The sequence below is a fragment of the Mesocricetus auratus genome, unplaced genomic scaffold (genome assembly GCF_017639785.1).
Source record: "Mesocricetus auratus isolate SY011 unplaced genomic scaffold, BCM_Maur_2.0 Super-Scaffold_100003, whole genome shotgun sequence".
In the NCBI taxonomy this organism is placed as follows: domain Eukaryota; kingdom Metazoa; phylum Chordata; class Mammalia; order Rodentia; family Cricetidae; genus Mesocricetus; species Mesocricetus auratus.
This window is the reverse complement of record NW_024429188.1, coordinates 49,581,438-49,603,703: the sequence shown is the minus strand read 5'-3', so window position 1 is coordinate 49,603,703 and position 22,266 is coordinate 49,581,438. Positions and strand designations below refer to the sequence as shown.

The 22,266-nt window shown below is 38.7% G+C and overlaps 1 protein-coding gene across 1 annotated transcript in view; it reads left to right on the top strand.

Annotated features, from left to right (window-relative positions):
* Nucleotides 1-20,504, top strand: part of LOC101844263 — a 33,399-nt gene extending 12,895 nt beyond the window's left edge. Inside the window, exons 3-5 of the mRNA XM_005087800.3 lie at nucleotides 14,983-15,230; nucleotides 16,241-16,380; nucleotides 19,064-20,504. Coding sequence (XP_005087857.1) covers nucleotides 14,983-15,230; nucleotides 16,241-16,380; nucleotides 19,064-20,395 — 1,720 coding nt within the window. The 3' untranslated portion in view covers nucleotides 20,396-20,504. The remainder of the gene's footprint in view (nucleotides 1-14,982; nucleotides 15,231-16,240; nucleotides 16,381-19,063) is intronic.
* Nucleotides 20,505-22,266: the final 1,762 nt, after the last annotated feature.

Genomic DNA, 22,266 nt, shown 5'->3' with positions numbered 1-22,266 from the left:
TGGGTCTGGTTCAAGGCCTATGACTTTTGCTATAACATTAATATTGGACCCTTACCAAGACTCTTCTCTGCCATCTTGCTGTTGGCCTTGGTCATAGAAATCCTGTGGGTATGGTTCTCCACACCCACCATAGTCAGCTTTCCTGCATCCATGCCACTGAGGCCAGCTCTCCCATGCCCACACCATTGTAGGTGCCACCCTGTGTCAGCTGGAGAGGGGTGGAGTCAGCTTTCTGGCATCCAAACTGTACCAGTGCCCTGTGTGGTTGTTGGTGAGTGGCTGGGCCAGCTCAGCAATGACCTCCAACATTAATATGGCTTCAGGTGGCAGCCTAGACCACAGATACCAGCATGGCTCTTGGTGGCAACACAGATCACTGATATCAACATAGATCCTGCTGCAGTAGGATCATGGATCATACATAATCCTCGAGTACAGTATGATCCCAGACATCATGTGGCCTGATGTGGCAGTGCAGGCTACTCATATCAGACTGTTGCTCATCAATGCAAGTGCCAACTACTGGCCCTTGCCATGTACAGGTGGGGGCTTTGACTGTCTTCTGCCTGACTCAGGCTGCAGGGCAGTGGCTGCGGATCTTGGTATTTTTTCTTTTGAGGCTATTGTGAAAGGCATTGTTTCTCTGTCTTAGTTAGGGTTTCTATTGCTGTGAAGAGACACCATGAACATGGTAACTCTTACAAAAGAGAAACATATAACTGGAGTGGTTGCTTACAATTCAGAGATTCAGTCCATTATCATCATGGCAGGGAACATGGCAACATGAAGGCAAATGTGGTGCTGGTGAAGTAGCTGAGAGACATCTTGTGGGCAACAGGGAATGGTCTGATGGTCACACTGAGCAAAGCTTGAGCAAAAGATACCTCAAAGCCAGACCCCACAGTGACACACTTCCTCTCACACAGCCATACCTACACCAAGGCCACACCTCCTAATAGTGCCACTCCCTATGAGCTTATGGGGGGCCAATTACATTCACAGCCCTGTTTTTCTCAGTCTGTTTGTCATTTGTATATAGGAAGGCTACTGATTTTTATGTGTTAGTTTTGTATCCTGCTACTTTGTTGAAAAATCATCTGTGGAAGTTTCTTGGTGGACTTAGCTTTTGGGTCTTTAGTGCGTAAAATAATACCACCTGCAAATAGTGACAGTTTTACTTCTTTCCAATTTTTATTCCCTTTAGCTCCTTCATTTGTCTTACTGCTCTAAGACTTCAAGTACTATATTGAATGGATATGGAGAGAGTGGAAAACCTTGTTTTGTTCCTTATTTTGGTGGAATTGCTTTGAGTTTCTCTCCATTTAATTTGATCTTGGTTATAGGCTTGTTGTAATTTGCCTTTATTGTGTTTAGATATGAGCTTTGTATCCCTAAGTTCTCCAGGACTTTTATCATGAAAAAGTGTTGGATTTTGTCAAAGGCTTTTTCTGCATTTAATGAGATAATCATGTGGGCTTTATATTTCAGCCTGTTTATGTGGTGGATTACATTGATCAATTTACATAAATTGAACCATGCCTCGATGTCTTGGATGAAGCTGACATGATAATGGTGGATGATCCTTTGGATGTGTGTGTGATTTTTTAGTTCTGCTGGCAAGTATTTTATTGAGTATTGTATCTGTGTTCATGGAGGAAATTGGTCTGCAATTCTCTTTCTTTGTTGAATCTTTGTGTTGTTTGGGTATTAGGATCATTGTGCTCTCATACGGAGAATTAGGCAACGCTCCTTATGTTTCTATTTTTCAGAATGATTTGAGGAGAATTGTATTAATTTTTCTTCAAAAGTGTCTTAGAATCATGCTGAATCCATCTGGTTGTCGGAATTTTTTGGTTGGGAGACTTTTAATTGCTGCTTCTATTTCACTAGGGATTTTGGATCAGTTTAAATTGATTATCTGATCTTGATTTAACTTTGCTAGGTTGTATGTATAAAGAAATTATTCATGTCTTTTAGGTTTTCCAGTTTGGTGGAGTACAGATTTTAAAGTGTGTCCTTATGATTCTCTGGATTTCCTCACTCTTTTGTGATGTCCCCATTTTGTCTCCAGTTTTATGAATTTTTATCTTCTCTTACCATCTTTTCATTAATTTGTCTAAGAGTTTATCATCAATCTTATTGGTTTTCTCAAAGAACAAACTGCACATTTCATTGATTCATTGTATTATTCTTTTTTGATTGATTGATTTCAATTCTCAGTTTGATTATTTCCCACCATCTACTCTTCTTGGGTGTGATTTCTTCTTTTTCTTCTAGAATTTCAGGTGTGTGATTAAGTTGCTAATATGCAGTCTCTCTAAATTTCTTATGTAGGCACTTAGTGCTATGAGCTTGTCTCTTAGAACTGCCTTGGTGTATACTCAGGTTTGGGTATGTTGTATATTCATTTTCATTCAGTTCTAAAATGTTTTAAATTGTCTTCTTGATAACTGTTTTGACCCATCTTTTTATTCAGTAGTTACTTGTTCAGTTTCTATGACTTTATATACTTGCTGTTGTTTCTATTGTTGATATTCAATTTTAATTCATGGTGGTCAAAGAGGATGTAGGGTTCTATTTCAATTTTCTTAAATTTGTTGAGACTTGTTTTGTGTCCAAGTACATGGTAAATTTTCAGGAAAGTTTTAATACATACTAAAAAGAGAGTATTTTCTTTTTGTTTGGGTGAAATGTTCTGTAAATATGCGTTAGGTCCATTTGGTTTATAAAGTCAGCTCCAGCATTTCTCTTTTTAGTTTTTGTCTGGATGACCTGTCTATTGGTGAAAGTCAGGTATTGAAGTCACCCACTCAGGGTCAATATGTGATTATAGCTGAAACTGTTTCTTTTATAAATCTTGTTGCTTTTGTGTTTGGTGCAGAAATGTCTAGAATTGCAATATTTTCTTTGTGGATTTTCCCCTTGATAGGTACATAGTATCCTTCCCTATTTCTTATTAGCTTTGGTTTGAAGTCTGTTTTGTCATATTTTAAAATAATTATACCTGCTTGCTTCGTGGGTTAATTTCCTTAGAATATCTTTTTCCATCCTTTTATCCTGAGGTGATGTCTATCCTAGATGTAAAGGTGTGTTTCTTGGATGCATCAGAAGGATGGAGCTTATTTACTAGTTCAATCTGTTGGTCCATGTCTTTCTATTGGGGAATTGAGACCATTGATGTTGAGAGTTATCAATAAGCCATGTTTTTTATTCCTGTTATTTTGTTGTTATTGTTTGAGCTTTTCCCCCCTTTTGGTTTACTGTTATGGGATTATTTATTCCTTGCTTTTTATTGGTGTGGTTATCCTCTTCAGACTGCACTTTTCTTTCTAGCACATTCTCTAGTGCCAAATTTGTATACAGATACTACATAAACTTAGTTTTATTGTGGAATATTTTTCTCTCTCCATCTATTGTGATTGATAGTTTTGCTAGGTACAGTAATCTATGCTGGAATCTGTGGTCTCTTAAAGTTTGTAGAACATTGTTTCAGTCCCCTTTGACTTTTAGAGTCTCTGTTGAGAAGTTGACTATTATTCTAATGGGCCTTCCTTTACAAGTTACTTGGTCTTTTCCCTTTAAAAATTTTAACAGTCTTTATTTTTTCTGTACATCTAGTGTTTGCTATTATGTGTCATGAGCAATTTCTTTTCTCATTCTGTCTATCCAGTGTTCTGGGTGCTTCTTGTACCTTGATATATATTTACTTCCATGATTTTGTTAAAAATATTTTCTGTACCTTTCACCCTGGTTTCTGCTCTACTATTCATAGATTTGGTCTTTTCTTAATGTCCCACATTTCCTGGATTTTTTAAATGGAATTTTTAGATTTAACATTTTATCTGATTGAAGTATCTATTTATTTTACCTGTATTTAATGCCAGAGATTCTCTCTTTCATGTCTTGTACTCTTTTGGTGAGGTTTATATCTGAGGTTTTTGTTTTTACTTGCTAAGTTTTTCATTTCTAGTTATGTAGTCAAACTTTTCGTTGGAACTGTTGACTCCACAATAATGACAGGAAGACACGTTAGTAATTATAAAAGCATGACTTTTAGCTTAGGCTTATTTCTAACTAGCTTTTATAACTTGAATTAACGCATATCTTTTAATTTACATTCATTTACATGACTTAGTTACCTTTACTCTGTTTTGCCTATGCTGCTTCCATCAGTTTCCCTTCTTTTCCCCACCACCCTCTGTGCCTGGAAATCCTGCCTAGCTTTTGGCCATTTAGCTTTTTATTAAAACAATCAGAGTGGCACAACTTCACAGTGTGCATTTCACAACATTTCCCCTTTTGTCTAAATAAAAAGGAAAGGTTTTAACTCTAACATAGTAAAACTGTACACAATAAGAAAAATTATCAGGTGAGATTTACAGTCACAATGTCCAGTCCATTTGTATTTTGCAAATTTGGAGAAAGTACTGTATTTTCTATCCTATCTTAGTGCAAAGTTTTATACCTAAGCCATTTTATATCATAACTTGTATTACTATTTCAAAACTATCCTTCTAGACCTCAAAGCATTCTCCTAGATAAACAATTTAAGCTTTTGTGCCTCTTTTTTAAAGATTTATTTATTACATGTACAGTGTTCTGCCTACATGACAGAAGAGGGCACCAGACTGAATTATAGATGGTTGTGAGCCACCATGTGGTTGCTGGGAATTGAACTCAGGACCTCTGGAAGAGCAGTCAGTGCTCTTAACCTCTGAGCTATCTCTCTAGCCCCAGCTTTTGTGTCTCTTAACCACATACATTTTTAATATATTTTAAAAATTCAAATTAGAAACAAGGTTGCTTCATGTGTCAATCCAACCTCCTTCTCCCACCCCTCATCCTTCACCCCCCACCAACCCCCAGGCTCCCCACCCAGTCCTCACTCTGTTCCCCAGGGAGGGTGAGGCCCTCCATGAGGAATATCCAGAGTCTGTCATTTCGTTCAGGGCAGGGCCTAGGCCCTCCCCCAAGAGTCCAGGCTGAGAGGCATCCCTCATTGTGAGATGGGCACCCAAAGTCCATTTGTATGCCAGGAATAAATACTGATCTACTACCCAAGGCCCCATAGATTGCCTAGGCCTCCTCACTGATACCCACATTCAGGAGGTCTGGATCAGTCCCATGCTGGCCACCCAGCCATCAGTCTGGGATCCAAGAACTCCACCTTGTTCTGGTCAGCTGTTTCCGTGAGTTAAACAAACCCAGCCTAGACCCCTTTGAGCATCAGTTCTCTCTCTCTGTCACTGGGTTCCAGGAGTTCAGTTCAGTGTTTAGCTGTGGGTGTCTGCCTCTGCTTCTATCAGTCATTGGTTGAAGGTTCTAGGATGGTATATAAGGAAGTAGTCGACCTCATTATCAGGGAGGGGCATTTAAGGTAGACTCTCCACTATTGCTTAGTTTGCAAGTTGGTATCATCCTTGTAGGTATCTGGAAATCTCACTAGTGCCAGATCTCTCCTCAAACCTATAATGACTCCCTCTATTATGGTATCTCTCATCCTGCTTTCCTTTATTCTTCCTGGAACTCGACCTTCCTGCTCCCCCATATCCTTCTCTCCCCTCCTCTTCTCCCCTTTTCTTTTTCCCGGCTCCCTCTCCCCTCCCCACCATGATCCCAATCTGCTCATGAGATCTTGCCTCATTCCCCTTCTCTGGAGTACCTTGCATACATCTCTCAGGGTCCTACCTGTTTCTTAGATTCTCTGGCAGTGGAATTGTAGACTGGCACTCCCCTGATCCATGTCTAAGATCCATGCATGACTGAGTACATACCATGTTTGTCTTTTTGTGGTTACCTCATTCAGGATGGTTTCTTCCAGTGCTGTCCATTTGCCTGCAAACTTCAAGATTCTGTTTTTCTTTCCTCTGAATAGCTCTCCATTGTGTAAATGTACCACATTTTCTCTATCCACTTTTCAGTCGAGGGGCATCTAGGTTGCTTCCAGGTTTTGGCTATTACAAAAATATGAAAATAGTAGAACAGACATCCTTGTTGTATGAATGTGAATCTTTTGGGTATATGCCTAAGAGTGGAATTGCTGAGTCTTGTGGTAGGTTTATTACCATTTTTCTGAGGAATCTCCATACTGATTTCCAAAGTGGCTGTACGAGTTGACACTCCCACCAGCAGTGGAGGAGTGTTCCCCTTTCTCCACATCCTCTCCAGCATAAGCTGTCATTGGTAGTTTTGATCTTAGTCATTCTGACAGGAATAAGATGGTATCTCAGAGCTGTTTTGATTTGCATTTCCCTGGCGGCTAGGGATATTGAGCACTTTCTTAAGTGTCTCTCAGCCATTTTAGACTCCTCTATTGAGAATTCTCTGTTTTTAATTCTCTCTTTTAATTGGATCCTTTGGTGTTTTGGATACTTGCTTCTTGAGTTCTTTGTAAATTTTGGAGATCATCTGTCAGATGTGAGGTTAGTGAATATCTTTTCCCATTCTGTGGGCTGCCTTTTTGTCTTGTTGACTGTGTCCTTTGCCTTATAGAAGCTTCTCAGTTTCAGGAGGTCCAATGTATTAATTTTCAACCTCTGTGTTTGTGCTACTGGTGTTATGTTCAGGAAGCAGTCTCCTGTACCAATTCGTTCAAGGGTACCTTCCATTTTCTCTTATAAGAAGTTCAGTGTGGCTGGATTTATGTTGGGTCTTTGATCCATTTGGACTTAAGTTTTGTGCATGGTGATAGACATGGATCTATATGCAGTCTTCTACATGCCAGCATCCAGTTCTGCCAGCACCATTTGTTAAAGATGCTATCTTTTTTCCATTGTATAATTTTAGCTTCTTTGTCGAAGATCAGATGTTCATACCTGTATGGGTTAATATCAGGGTGTTTAATTTGATTTCATTGATCTACCTGTCTATTTTTGTGCCAATACCAAGCTGTTGTCAGGACCATAGCTCTATAATACGGCTTGAAGTCAGGGATGGTGATGCCTCCAGAAGTTCCTTTATAGTACAGGATTGTTTTGGCTATCCTGGGTCTTTTGCTTTTCCATATAAAGTTGAGAATTGGTCTTTCAAGGTCTGTGAAGATTTGTGCCAGTATTTTGATGGGGATTGTGTTGAAGCTGTAGATTGTTTTTGGCAAGATTGCCATTTTTACTACATTGATCCTACCTATCCAAGAGCATGGGTGATCTTTCCAGTTTCTGGTGTCTTCTTTAATTTCTTTCTTTAAAGACTCAAAGTTCTTGTGATACACGTCTTTCACTTGTTTGGTTAGTGTTACCCCAAGGTAACTTATTGTGTTTGTGGCAATTGTAAAGGGTGATGTTTATCTGATTTCTTTCTCAGCCCTTTTATCATCGGTTTGGGTATTTGTGTCTTCATTCTCATTGAATTCTAGGAAGTCTTTCTTTTTTTATTTCTTCTTTGACCCATGAATGGTGCAATTGTGCATTATTCAATTCCCATGAGTTTGTAGGGTTTCTGCAATTTGTGGTGTTGTTGAATTCCAATTTTAACGCACAGTAATCTGATATGATACATGGGGGTTTTCCAATTATTTTGTACCTGTTGAGGATTGATATGTTGCCATGTATGTGGTAGATTTCTGAGAAGGTCCCATTAAGCACCGAGAAGAAGATATATTCTTTTGTATTTGCATGGAATGTTTTATAGATATCTGTTAAACCCAATTGGGTCGTAACTTCTATTAGTTTCTTTGGTTCTTTGTTAAGTTTCTGTCTGGTAGTCCTGTCTAGTGATGAGAGTAGGGTGTTGAAGTCTCCCACTATAAGTGTGTGAGGCTTTATATGTGATTTGAGTTTTAGTAATGTTTCTTTTACAAATGTGGATGCTTTTGTGTTTGGGGCATAGATTTTCAGAATTGAGAATTCATCATGGTGGATTTCTCCTGTTATGAGTATGAAATGATCCCATTCATCTCTTTTGATTGATTTTATTTTAATGTATAATTTGTTAGATATTTGGATAGCTACCCCCACTTTTTTCTTGGGTCCATTTGATTGGAAAATCTTTTTCCAACCCTTAACTCTGAAGTAATGTCTGTCTTTGAGACTGAGGTGTGTTTCTAGTATGCACAGAAGGATGGACTCTTTTCTATTTCCAGCATTCCTTCAGGTTGTGTTTTTTTATTGTCTCTATTTCAGCTTTCAACCCTTGCACTGTTTGAATTGTTTCTTGCAATTTTTGCTTTGTCTCTTCTTCCATTTCTTGCATTTTTGGTTTGTTTTTTTTCTTCTAACTCTTTAAGGGATTTTCCCATATCATCTTTGCCAGTCTCTATCATTTTCATCAAGTTGTTTTTAAGGGCATTCTCTTCTGCTTCATTTGCATTGGAATGTTCAAGTTTTGCTGGTGTAGAGTCTCTAGACTCTGGAGGTGTCATATTTGTTTTTCTGTTGCTGAGTGTGTTTTTGTATTTTCTCCTTCCCATCCCTTCTTCTAGTGTTTGCAGAAAGAGCCTCTTCCTGGCCTGGTGAGTAGAGGACCAGGGTTCCCTTTCAGTGGGTGCAAGCAAGCCCAATACTCTGGTATTGATGATAGCTGATGCTATAGGAGATACAATATATTTATTTACCAGAGAGAGAGAGAGTCACACAAGCTAGGAGTTAGAGGCATGGCTGGCTTCCAAGAGAAAGAGAGTGTCCTTTTCCTTCCACTTCCTTTTATATCTATCTATGCTAATTTACTTGTCCCTGCCCTCATGGACGGATAGCGTTGTGGGGTTCACTCCCACACTCTGGTAGTTCTCCTCTTCATGGTCCTAGTCCTGGTCCCATGGGTGGAGAAGGACACTAGGATGCTGGGGTGCCTTGGCTTCCGCCAGGACGTGGAGACTCAGTGACATTCACCAGGCACTGGAACGCGGGCCCAGAAACATACCCCAGTTTGCCTGGCCCCGTGGATGGAGAAGAAGACCACGAAGCTGGGGTGGGTTGGCTCCCACTGGGAGGGGAGTCTCAGTGGCAGTCCCCAGGCACTGAAACGCAGGCCTCAGTTTTCCTGGTCCCGTGGGTCAACCACATACATTTTATACCTCCTTTGTTAGTTTCTTTTCTGAATTTTGTAACAAAGAAAACTATAACTATCTCATTTTCCACTCTATGAGAGACCCAAGAGGGACATAATATTATCTGAGTAAACAAGATGTGCATAGTAAACAAATTCCAAATCTATAAAAATAACAGAAACAGTTGGCTGCCTGGACAGTCACTCAAGGGTACTCTGTAATGTTGGGGCATCCATCTTCAACCTGCAGGACTAGAATATCTGATAGACCATTCTATGAAGCAGGAATTTTGAAGGACTTTCCTACCTTGTTGTGGCAAATTTCGGCAGATGCTTTCCTTTGTGTCCTGCTTGTCCAATTTGGACAGCACACTGTCCGCAGTAGAGACAAGGGCAGTTTCTTTGCCACTGGCTAGCTTTTTACGCAATAACATATGGGGTTATTCAGTGCTTGTCATCCTCTTTTGAAGTAAATTGCTATTGCCAGGAAGAGACATGTCTCACTATCATAAAAAGTCTTATGTTATTAAAACATTTCAAATGTCATATTCTGTAGGTCTTTGAAGTGTTTAAAGATCACCAATGTATCTAAAATACTTATCTTTGCATGGCCTTGAAAACATACCTAACATGACTACAAGTTTGAATTTTATAGACAACTATTAACCTTTATTTCTTTATTATACTAAATAGTTTTAAAGGACTAAAACATTTTTGAATGAGCTGCATAGGTACAATATCTTAAACAAGGATAGAAACATATATACAGTATAACAAAAATTATCTTAAATTTGTATCAATATATGAAAATCCATACCAATGTAAAATATTTGAGACTAGTAGTTGTTTAAAAGTAGACTCAACAATTCACCATTTTCTCATCTTTTCTCTACTATATATTCCTTTTTCCCTTTAGAAAGAGATCTCTGAATCTAATTTCCCTTGTTTAGCTTTAACCCTGACCATGACCAGTAAGAATTTGTGTCCAACCTACCTAAACAATAACAAACATCCATAACCCCACAAATTACAAAAAACCACCCACTCCACCTTTTGGGAATGTGGATGTCTGTTCTATAGATTGCTTCCTGTTGTCTGTGGGCAATGGCTTCTTTAGGAGACCAGGAAAAATTAAGACAATGGTCAAGTCCTGGAGGAACTAGCTGTTGTCCAGTCCCTGTGTGATGGGAAAGTGCAAGATTTATTTGAAGTCATGCCTGGGATAGTCTGTGAGGCTAGATCATCTCAGCCAGCAGCCTTGAAGTTATTCTGGATTTAGAACTCTGAGGAAACAGCAACAGAGGCATTCTGAGAGATTGGATCACCTGGGCCACCTGTTTTCACTGGTGTCTGGTCCACTTGCTCTGAAAACACACAAACTTTTAAAGGTAACATATATATCTACATTAGCACAAGTCAGTTAAAGATGATTTTTTGTTCCAGTTTTGAGCAGGTAAAAGGCATCTGTCAACTTTATAAGTCTGTTTGGACCACATAACCAAACTGTAATATAAATCTCCATTCATACCATATGAAAAGATGGCATATAATAATGTTATGAGTACTCTGTAGTCATCTCTCCTCATCTCCTCTCCAAGCTGTTCCCATGCAGAGGGATCAGCCTACATGTCACCTTTCCTGTAACCTTTCTTGGATTCATCCCCCATGTCTATAGCCAAGATACCCAGGAGGGCTCCCCTAAGCAAATCTGATTATGATAACCTCTTCCCTGTTGTTTTTTATATTCTTTTGCTCTTATTACTCTTTTTTGGGGGGACTGCCCCCAGCTCCCAAATAAATACACATGGATACTTACTATTACTTATAAATGCCTGACCTTAGTATGGCTTGTTTCTAACCAGTTTTTTTTTGGTTTTAAATCATTTTTTCCTCGTTTTATTTTTAAATTTAAATTAGAAACAAGGTTGCTTCACATGCCAATCCTAGGTCTCTCTCCCTTTCCTTCCCCTCCTCCCACGCCCTCCCACCAACCCTCCAATACCCCCTCATTTCCCCAGGGAAGGTGAGGCCCTCCATGGGTGTGTCCATAGTCTGTCATTTCATCCAGGGCACGGCCTCGACCCTTCTCCAAGTGTCCAGGGTGAGAGTGCATCTCTCATTGTTGGGTGGGCACCCAAAGTCCATTTGTATGTCAGGGATAAATACTGATCTACTACCCAAGGCCCCATAGATTGCCTAGGCCTCCTCACTGACACCCACATTCAGGGGGTCTTCATCAGTCCCATGCTGGATTCCCAGCCATTAAGTCCAGGATTTAAGAGCTAACCCTTGTCAGGTCAGCTGTTTATAGGGGTTAAAGCAGCCCAGTCTTAACCCCTTTGCTCATCAGTCCTCCCTCTCTGTCACTGGGTTCCTTGAGTTCAGATTAGTGCTTAGCTTTTGGTGTCTGCCTCTTCTTCCATCAGCCACTGAATGAAGGTTCTGTTCCCCAGACTCTCTGGCCATGGGATTGTAGGCTGGCACTCCCCAGATCTATGTCTAAAATCCCATATATGAGAGAGTACATGCCATGTTTCTCTTTTTGTGACTGGGTAACCTCACTCAGGATGGTTTCTTCTAGTGCCATCCATTTGCCAGCACATTTCAGGATTCCATCATTTTTTTTCTACTGAACAGTACTCCATTGTGTTAATGTACACATTTTCTCTATCCACTCTTCAGTTGAGGGGCATCTAGGTTGCTCCCAGGTTTTGGCTATTACAAATAGTGCTTCTATGAACATAGTGGAACAGATGTCCTTGTTGTATGAATTCTAACCAGTTTTCTTAAAACTTAAATTATCCCATCTATCTTTTGCCTCTGGACTTTTACATTTTTCTGTTTCTGAACTTCTTTCTTTCTTTCTTTCTTCATGGCTTGCTGTGTAGCTGGGTGGCTGTCCCATGGAGCCCTCCTCTCCTTCTCTTCGTTTTCTCCCAGATCTCTCCTATTTATTTTCTTTGCCTGCCAGCCCCACCTACCCTTTCTCCTGCCTAGCTATTGGCTGTTCAGTTCTTTATTAGACCATTCAGGTATTTTAGAGAGGCAAAGTAACACAGCCTCACATAGTTAAACAAATGCAACATAAAAGAATGCAACATATCTTCGCATCATTAAAACAAATGTTCCAAAGCATAAACAAATATAACACATCTTAAAATGATATTCTACAACGCTTTCCCAATGTAATACATTTTTTGACTTCCATTTTAAAGTTAATTCCTTCCTAAAGTATATAGGTTGGTTTAATTCAGCAGTCCCACAATCTAATGTCTCTCAGCAGCTCTTGTCTGTTCATTTGCATTCAAAAAATTCAAAATTAGCAAAGTGCCATATAAAGTCCAAATCCCTGCACTATAATATTTCCAATCCTTACATGGCTTATTTTTTATTACTTTACTTCATTCTTTTTTGTTATTGTTTTTATGAGACAGGGTTTCTCTGTATTGTTTTGGAAGCTGTCGGTCCAGCCTGGCCGCGAACTCACAGAGATCCGCCTGCCTCTGCCCCCCAAGTGCTGGGATTAAAGGCGTGCGCCACCACCACCCGGCTCATTCTTTAAACTTTATTATTTTAAACCATTTTTTATGGCTGCTTATACCCTTTTCCTCTTTTTCTTAAGCCTATACACATCATTAAACACACAGTAAACTTTTTAGAGTTTTTTCCCATCTTAACCTGATTTACTGTGTATCTGTAATCTTTTCTATCTGCATAAGAAAAACCTTAAGCCGCCACACAACATAGCCCATGGCACATTGGTGGCTCAAGCCTACAGGCAGTATCTGGGATATGTATCACTATACCATGGTCTGCATGAAAGGCTGTGGGATTAGGAAGCCACATTTGGTTTAACTTTTGTGTGTTTGGAACCTTTTAAAAAGCTTTCTCAGAGCAGGTGTTATGTGGAAATGTGTGTTTCCACGTTGTACACTATTTGTAGTTGGACTTTTTTTGTCAGGTCTGTCGATCCCCAATAATGACATGGAGATCCATTAATAATTTGAAAGCTCAGCCCATAGCTTAGCCTTGTTTCTAGCTCTCCCTCTCTCTCTCTCTCTCTCTCTCTCTCTCTCTCTCTCTCTCTCTCTCTCTCTCTCTCTCTCTCTCTCTCTCTCTCTCTGGTTTTTCAAGACAGAGTTTCTCCATAGCTTTGGAGGCTGTCTTGAAACCCAGTCAGTAGACCAGGCTGGCCTCAAACTTATAGAGATCCACCTGCCTCTGTCTCCTGAGTGCTAGGATTAAAGGTGTGCACCACCACCACCCAACTCTATCTAGCTCTTATAACTTCTTAAATTAATCCATATCTTCTAATCTATATTCTTTTATGTGGCATAATTAACTTTACTCTGTATTGCCCATGCTGCTTACTCTATGTCTTCTCATCTCCGACCTTCTTCTTCACAGCATCCTTTGCACTAGGAAATTCTGCCTAGTTATTGGCCATTCAGAGTGACACATCTTCACAGTGTACAAAAAGATTTCCCACAACACAGTTTTATCTTAGTTTGGATTTTCTTTAGTGACTCTATTTCTACTTTCATGTCTTGAACTATTTTCACTATTTGGTCTAGTGTTTGTGTTTTCACAGACTTCACTAAGGATTTTATTCACATATTCTTTAAGGTCCTTGAATATATTCATAATTGCTATTTTGGAGTCCTTTTCATGTGCTTCAGCTATATTGCACTTCTCAGAGCCTATTGTAATAGTGTTACTGCGTTCTGATGGAGGCATATTGTCCTGTGTTCTGGTAGAGGTATATTCTCTTGACTGCTAATGTTTGTACTTTGTGCTGGTGTCTGGCCATCTGGTAGGATGGCTGAAGTAATTCTATGTGTTGATATCTGGTCTTGTCTTTGTTGGGTAGGTATTCCATTCCTTGGTTTCTGTTGTCCTCTTTGGATCTTAGGGAAGCATGGTGGCTGTGGGTTCCATGGTAGAGAGTGCTTTTTCATGTCAGTTGGTGGCAGAAAGGAGTAGAGGTGGGCTTACAGGAAAGGCTTAGAGGGCCTTCAGGAAAGAGATAAGAGGATCCTGTCTACACTGAGAGGCAAGATCCTTGCAAATTGCAGATGTGGTAGGAAAGAGCCATTTTGCAAGTAAGGTGCAGTAAGACAAAGAATAATTTGGGGAGACAGCAATGAATGGGCTAAGGAACTTTTGGTCCGAATCAGGAGTTGAACTCTCCAGTGAACAGAGTTGAGGAGGGAAATGAGGCACCTGTAAGCAAGTTGTTACCAGGCTCAAGGTGAGAATGGAGAGACCATAACAGAGGACAGGAAAGTTAGTGTGAATAACTTATCTGAGTCTCTGCCAGGTTTGGCCACTGGGAGTCCTGGGTAGAAAGCATTTTAAGGTATCAATGGTTAACATAAGGGAATTGAGATGGATAGAGGGAGTGGAGAGGATAGAGAGATCATTGAAAGGAGGAAACCTTTGTTCTTACCTAGGTTTGGTGGAGGCCACAGGGAATGGAGGGAGAGTAGGAGAACAGACCTCTGCAAGCATGCTGCTACAGGGATGGGGATGAGACTGGAGAGATTGTAGTGGAGGACAGAAAGGAGTGTGGAAACTGCCTACCTGAATCCCAGACTCTCGTGGACACTTGGGATCCCAGGTGGAGAGTCTGGGCTTATTTTTCAACTTGGAGAATGTTAAATCTTGAGAATGTTAAATGGAGTTTGAGTAGGCAGTCCTTCTCTTCTCAATTTATGGGATTCACTAAGATCCAAGCATACAGAACAACTTTTTGAGAATCAGATAATTGTTAGTAGAACTGTAGAAATGTAAAGAAACAAAAGGCCAGTATAAGGCCTTATATAGCCATAGTGTGGCTTGGAATAAAGATAATGTCATATAAAAGAAAAACTGGGTTGTTTTATAGCTTTGAATTTGATGTATACTGCCAAACAATGCCTTTCATAAGACATTTTATGGGTAATTCTTTATGGTCATCAATTAGATTATTGCAATCATTCTCTTCATCTTTTCTCCTAGGAAACTCTCACACCTGGACATTTCAGGAGTAAATGACCCAGAAAGCATTCCACACGGTCAAAAAATTTGCCTCCATCCAAAGTTTGATCCTCAAGATGAAAACGATCCATTGAAAGCAGATATTGGCCTGGTCATCCTTGAAGAGCCTCTCTATGGGGATGAGATACCAATATCTCAGTCCCCTAATATATCCTTAAAAAGCTGTTCTAAGTGCCAATACAGAAGTTGTGAAGTGTATGAATATCAGAGTAAGTAAAGGGAGTCAGGTTATACATTTTGTAATTTTGGCTCTGGTCATATGATTCATTTTCTAAAGAAATTAAGTCTCTGAAGTGGGAAGAATAATCTAGAGGAAATAGTGGAGACCCTTAAGTCCATATTACCTCAGTCCATTGGGAGATAAACTGAAGCATAAGGAAGGAATGGGATATGCCTATGTTTAATTCTCAATTCTTGTTACAGAACTCTTTCTGTACTCAGGTATTTTAACTACTTGTTGCTATGATGAAAAATCTAAGAGATTATTTGAGACGGGATCGATTTATTTTGACTTATGGTTTCAGAAAGTTCCATATGGCTGATTGTCTCTGTGTACTGGGCAAAACACTGTAGCAATTGGAGCATGTGGTGGAAGGTGTTCTTCATTTCTTGGTGGTCAGGAAGTAGACAGACGAGAAGAGTCCAGGAAGGGGCAAAGACATGTCCCCAGTTAACTACCTCTCCAACTAGGGTGCACTTCATACCTTTAACCATATCTCAACACTGCTATCATATTCAAGTGATTATTTCATTCTTTTGTTAAGAGTTGTCATGTGCTAGATGCTTGAAAATGTTAGGTACTTCAAGGTGTTTCTTTTGTCGTTTTTTTTTTTGAGACAGTCCTGGCTGTCTTGGAACTCATTTTGGAGACAAGGCCTGACCTCTAACTCACAGAGATCTGCTTGCCTGTGCCTCCTGAGTGCTAAAATTAAAGGTGTGTGCCATCACACCCTGCAATACAAGGTTGTTTCTTAATCCAATCAAGTTGATAATCAGGACTAACCATCACAACTGGTTAAGGAAGGTGTGAATGGTTCAAAAACCCCAAGGTAAGGAGATGTCTAAAGAGAAGAGACAAAAGAAAGGGGCAAGTGGGGGGAGGATGGGAAAGGAGAATGTCTTGGGAAGATTAAGTGACTGAATTGAGAGTGGTGACAAACCAAAGTCAGAGACTGGGTGCTTTGGGTCTCAGAATCATCCCTTATGTGCATACCTTTAGGTAGCAAGAAGCTTGGAACCACACGAGTAAAGAAGATAGCTGTGCAGCTGCTAGACTTCTCAACATGCCACCATCAGCATTCCTATCTGGAGAAGATTGAGGGCTTGTGTATTCAGAGTCAACCACGGGAAGACTGCTGGGTAATCATCTACAAAAGCAGTACTTAGAACAGGAAGGAAATGAAAAATGTAGAATTCTATATGAAAGTAAATGTCAGATAACAGGACATAAGAAAGTTGGCACCAGGCAAATATTTGAATTTGGAAAGTTCCATTGGATATTTGAAAGACATAGAGTCTACCACAGGGAAGGCTTTTGATACACATGAGAAATATGAAAAAATGAACCAATAGACACACAAATACATTTTATCTTTCTAATTTTTTTGGTTTTTACGAGATAGGGTTTCTCTGTATTGTTTTGGAGGCTGTCGGTCCAGCCTGGCCTGGAACTCACAGAGATCTGCCTGCCTCTGCCTCCGGAGTGCTGGGATTAAAGGCGTGCGCCACCACCACCCGGCTCTTTCTAATTTTTATTATACTTTCTTAGTAGGTACCATAATGAACACAGTATGGCTCAAACTTAGATGTCCACCTATTCATGTAGAAAAGCTTCAGAAAATAAAGGCCCATGCAGGGATACGTTTAGGTACGCACATATCTTGGACAACTTGAAATCACATACACAAATACTGGTGAATAGACTTTAAGGGAAGTGTTAGCTTGAACTGTGGAGATTTGAACTGAGCTATTGAAAGGTATGACCAGCCTTGAATGCTAAGTCTTGAGAGATGAGAAGTAACTTACTTAAGCAAGAACAGATGGAACATTGTTCAAAACTGTTTCAAATTGAGATGAGGCAATAAGACACAAAAAGTTATAGAGTCAGTAGATAGGTTTCATAGTGGATAATGACAAGGGATAAGGTGAATACCAGTACACAGGGCTGCAAAAGAAATTCAAGTAAGCATTTAAGTGACTGTTGTTTATTTTGTGATATAGGAAAGAAACAACTGAGACCAGTCTTTAGAATGTCAGTCTGATAGGAGAGATAAAGGACCTAGAGTACTCACAAATGTCAGAGGGCTTACAGTAGAATGGAGGCGCTAGAAAAATCATCCATCCAGAAGGTCAATAGATATCTTCACAGTATGAAACTAGCCCTGAGAGTAAAAGGAAGATTAATTTAAAGTGTGTTGAAGTTAATATTTCAGCTACTATTTAAAGACAAGTAGCTATTTACCAAATAGGGTAAGTATAAAAGAAAGTGACGGCATTCAAGTCATAGGGAGCAGAATAAGACAAGTCTGGAAAATGTAAATAGTACCTGGGTTTGTGTGTAGGGAGAAGTAGAATATGAGGGAAGAGAGAAGTGAGATACAAATAATCATGGGGCAGATTATGATTGTGTTATTACTTAATTAACATTAGAGAATGGGGGCACCCAAATATTTTGACAAGAGAAATGGCATGACAAGGTTTATATTCTGAAGTTTACTCATAGTGGGTGGGTGTGAAAAATGCCCTAAAAGGGAAACTTGTTGAAGAAATGCAAAATAACAGTTTATGAGATAGAGTATTTATGCACCCTTCATACTTAGATAATAACCTTATCTGAACTAGGGCAATGGCAGTGAGGATAGGGAGGTTTATGTTCTCATGAATTCATATATTTTTGAAAGATGATCAAGAATAAGTAAATAATACAAGTGCTATTTAAATATTTTGAGTAAAATAACCAGAACAATGAACATAAAACAGGGCTTATTATAACCTTGCAATCTGGTTTCAATATGTATGCAGTCTGAAACAACTGGAGTGTAAAGACAGTATTAGCCTAAAATACTTGCAGCACAAGATAGAAGAATTTTTGTTTATATAATCCTGTCCAATGTGATTAGGTAATCAGGAGAGACATTTTTTAAAAAGTAATAAAAGTATTTGAATGGAGTTGAGGAAGAAGTGATGAAGGAAGTCTTTTGGGTAGCAGAGCAGTGTCACAAGTATATGGTAGAGGAAAAGCTGATACAAAGATTGTGATGTGGAAATATGCAACAGAAAGGAGAGGCCAGGTGCCTATAGCATCCTAGTCAAGCTAACAACAGTAGGTGATGTCAAGGTGGTAACAAGGGTTTCAAAGGTCTTATAAGCTATTATAAAAGCTAACCTTTTTAACCTTGTTAAGACTTCGAAGGATTTTTAAGCAGAAAGATGTGTGGTTTTTCTTAGATTTTAAGAGGATAAGTTTCGCAATGCTGTATTAAAATTAGATGTAAGAAGGACAAGAGTGTGTGTTTTCATAAGGGCACTATATTATTTATCAAGAATAGGAGCATACCTAGAAAGGAAAATTAATAAATTTAATTATTAAAATAGTTTATTTGTAAATTAAAGTATCAGAATCATTATTCGTTGATGGACTGGTAACATAGGTGTGAGGAGAGGCATTGGGAATAATTTCAAGATTTTTTAACTTCAAGTTTTGAAAGGCTGTTGTAACTTACTAGAAAACAGAGCAAAGGGAAGATTTTGAATGAAGATTATTGGTTATTTTTTGTTTTAACATTATTTGGCATAATTTTTAGAAATCCAAATTCAGTGCTGATAAAGTAGGAGTCTGAAAATTTTTAATTAATACCAACACTTGCTATATTCTTTTATCATATACTTGAACTGCTTATGCCCATGTCTTACATTGGTAACTTCTGGGAGCTGCTTGATAATGAATATTATTTTGAATTTTCCCCTCTTTCTCACATAGCATATGAACTGTATGCATAGTAGACTTCATAAGTGACAAATATTTCTTGGTTTTCTTATTCAGATACAGAGAGCCAGTCCTGTTCTATGTCTCCTAAAGAACCACTGGGAACTGGTAGGCCTCACACACAAGACTTCAAGGATATGTCAAAATCCCACAGTCATCATTAGAACAGCTCCTTACTTTTCCTGGATGAAACGATTCATCAAAGCATCTAAGAAGCTACTAAATCCTACTTCTTCCTTACACTGTAGGACATTGCAGGAAAATGAGCATGTCCCCCAGATCAGACATGGCCATAATTATATTCCAACCCTGGCTTCTCCTAATATCTCCTTGAGGTCTTTTCAAGAAAACTCAGGCATTTCTCCACAAACCAAACGTGTCAAAGATCTAACACTCTTTAATTTTAGTAATGTGAATTCTATTACTAATGTACATAAATTGTCCCTTGACAAAAGCCAAACCTCAAAAGCTGTCAGGCTTCCAGCTGAGCAAATGAAGTCATTGCCTGGTGCTAGACTTCCAGAAAACTCTGGACAGAATTTAATTCATCAAGTTACCCTTTCGCATAATGCAGGCAATTTATATAAATATCCATTATCTCAGCTTGTTTCTGAACCAGTTATGTCATATCCTTCTCCTAAGGCTGATGGAGCTAAACCCTGGGGTTTTCAATCGGATAATCCTGATCAATCTTTTGATAAAATCATGGCTGACATAATTAAACAATGGAGTCCATCTGTAGATGATGAAACGGAGCCTGTCCATTCCCATGAGGCTAGTACAACTGATGATTCTTTGTCAGGAAATGCTTCTCATTTCGATGAATATGCAAACATTTTGAAAGCTATGCAAAATCAATCTCAGCATCAACACACAACTCAGACCAACATAGGACCAAATTTTTCTTTAGCTGAAAAAGAGATACCCTGGGTATTTTTTACTTCAAGTGGAGCTGTTAACAAAACAGGTCTGCCCATAGACTCCCTACTAGCAAATAAAACTTTGGATCTCTCTATTTTTGAAAGTAGAAGGATTCCTAAACCAAGTGGTACAGTCGAGCCTGGGAGTTCTCCCTCTAAGTCTAAAGCAAATGTTCAAGATCAACTAGTTATTGATTCAGTAAGATCTCAGAATCATCCTGTGTCTGATGCAGATAAATTCCAGATTGTACCAATGGTCAACTTAGGTACACCCTCAACTTCTAAAGTGGCTACCTATGCATCTTTGTCTAACGATCTTGAGGCTAAAACCCCACCATACCAAATTCCATACAGTACACTACCATCACAAGGCCAGTCTTCATTTAAGGACCTGATACAGCCTACAGTTGAAACTCAACCATTACTGAAAACTGAATCTGAGAAAGCTGGACACCAAGAGCATTATTGAAGCTCATATGTTTATTGAGAATAGTTACCTTTACTCCCCTGGAAAAACTTATATCCTCATTTGAAATGTTATTTGTCCTTTTCAAAATATTAAAATAAAAACAAACTAAAAAGCAAATATGTTTCTTGTTAATTAGATCTTGTTTTGTACCGAAGTTTGTAATTTTTAAGAGGATTAGTTTTTTTTACATGGAGGAGGCTTACATGTTGAAAAATTATTCCAACAGAATTGAAAAGTCACACTGTTTAAAAACACCATGAAAAGGAGTTACTGGTGCAACATTTTTGCTAAATTTAAAAAATTTTGAAAAGCTATAGCACAACATCATAATAGCAATATTAAAATAGATACAACTCATCCACCATTCATACTTTTTATGTTTTATTTGTACTCAATTGTATATGTTTGTTATGCAGTTTTCAATGCATATAGTTTAGTGTATACATCTCCAAAGTCATGAGATGTAATAGTTCTATTATGATAAACATTCCTCATGTTATATATTCTACCATTTTATAGTCATATCTATTACTTTCTCACAAGAACCTGGTCATTAATCCTTAGTAGGCATTAATATGTCCTCTTATCAAAGGAATTATCATCTTGAGAATGTTATAGGAATCATATGACATGTAATCTTTTGTAATTGACATTTTAAATTCAGTATAACTTCCTTACTATTCATCTAAGTTAATGCTGTACCAGTAATTATCTTAAATCATACCACTATGCTAGAAGGTATGGATGTATCACTGTTTCTCTATCCACTAACAGACTGAAGGTTTCTGGATTATTTTTCATTTTTTATTATTGTAAATGTTTTCTATGGATATCAATATGCAGCATTTGTGTGAACACAAAACTTATTTTTTCTAGGATCAAGATTCCTGGTTAACTCATTTAGTTTCTCTTTCTGTTGCTGTGATTAAAAAACATTCTTACAAGAACAATTTAAGGGGGGTTTATTCTAGCTCATAGTTCAGATTATAGTTCATTGTGGTGATGTCAGATCTTGAAGGAACCAGTCATATTACATCCACAATCAGGAAAGATGCATGCTAGTGCTCAGCTCATTTTCTCCATTGTATATAATCCAGGATCCTTTGTCAGGGAATGGTCTCACCCACAATTTAGAAGGTTCTTCCCACATCAATTAACACAGTCAAAATACTTTCCCACCGACATGCCCAATGCCCATCTCCTGGGTGATGTTAGATTCTGTCAAATTGACACTAACACTAACCATCACACTCAGTGATTACATAGTGGAATTTTGTTTTATCTAATAATAGGTTCATGTGAAATTATCAAAAATAATAGAGAGATATCACAAGCAGTTTTCTCACTTTCCCTCAATAGTAATACTTTGGAATATTATAACATAGATAACAACCAGGATATGGCCACAATCCTATCACGATTCTGTTAAGTTAATATATCCTAAAACAGGGTGTGGTGGTTTGAATAAGAATGGTCCCCAAAGGCTCATATATTTGAATGCTTAGTCATTAAGGAGTGGAACTCTTTGATGTGAGTAGAAGGATTATGATAGGTGTCTTGTTGGAGGAAGTGTGTTACTGGGTTTTCAAAAATCTGATGCTAAGTCCAATCTCTGTCCCTGCTGCCTGCAGGGAGATCAGGGTATAGACTTTTCAGTTACTTCTCCATCACTGTGTCTGCCTGTGTACCTCCATGCTCCCTGCATAATGATAAAGTGTAAGCAAGCCCTCAATTAAATGCTTTCTTCTATAAGAGTTGCCCTGGTCATTTGTCTCTTCACAGCAATAGAACAGTGGCTAAGACAGAGGGTTTTAAAACTTTTTATTGTGTAGTAACACATGGCATATAAATGTTTACTAATTCAATCATTG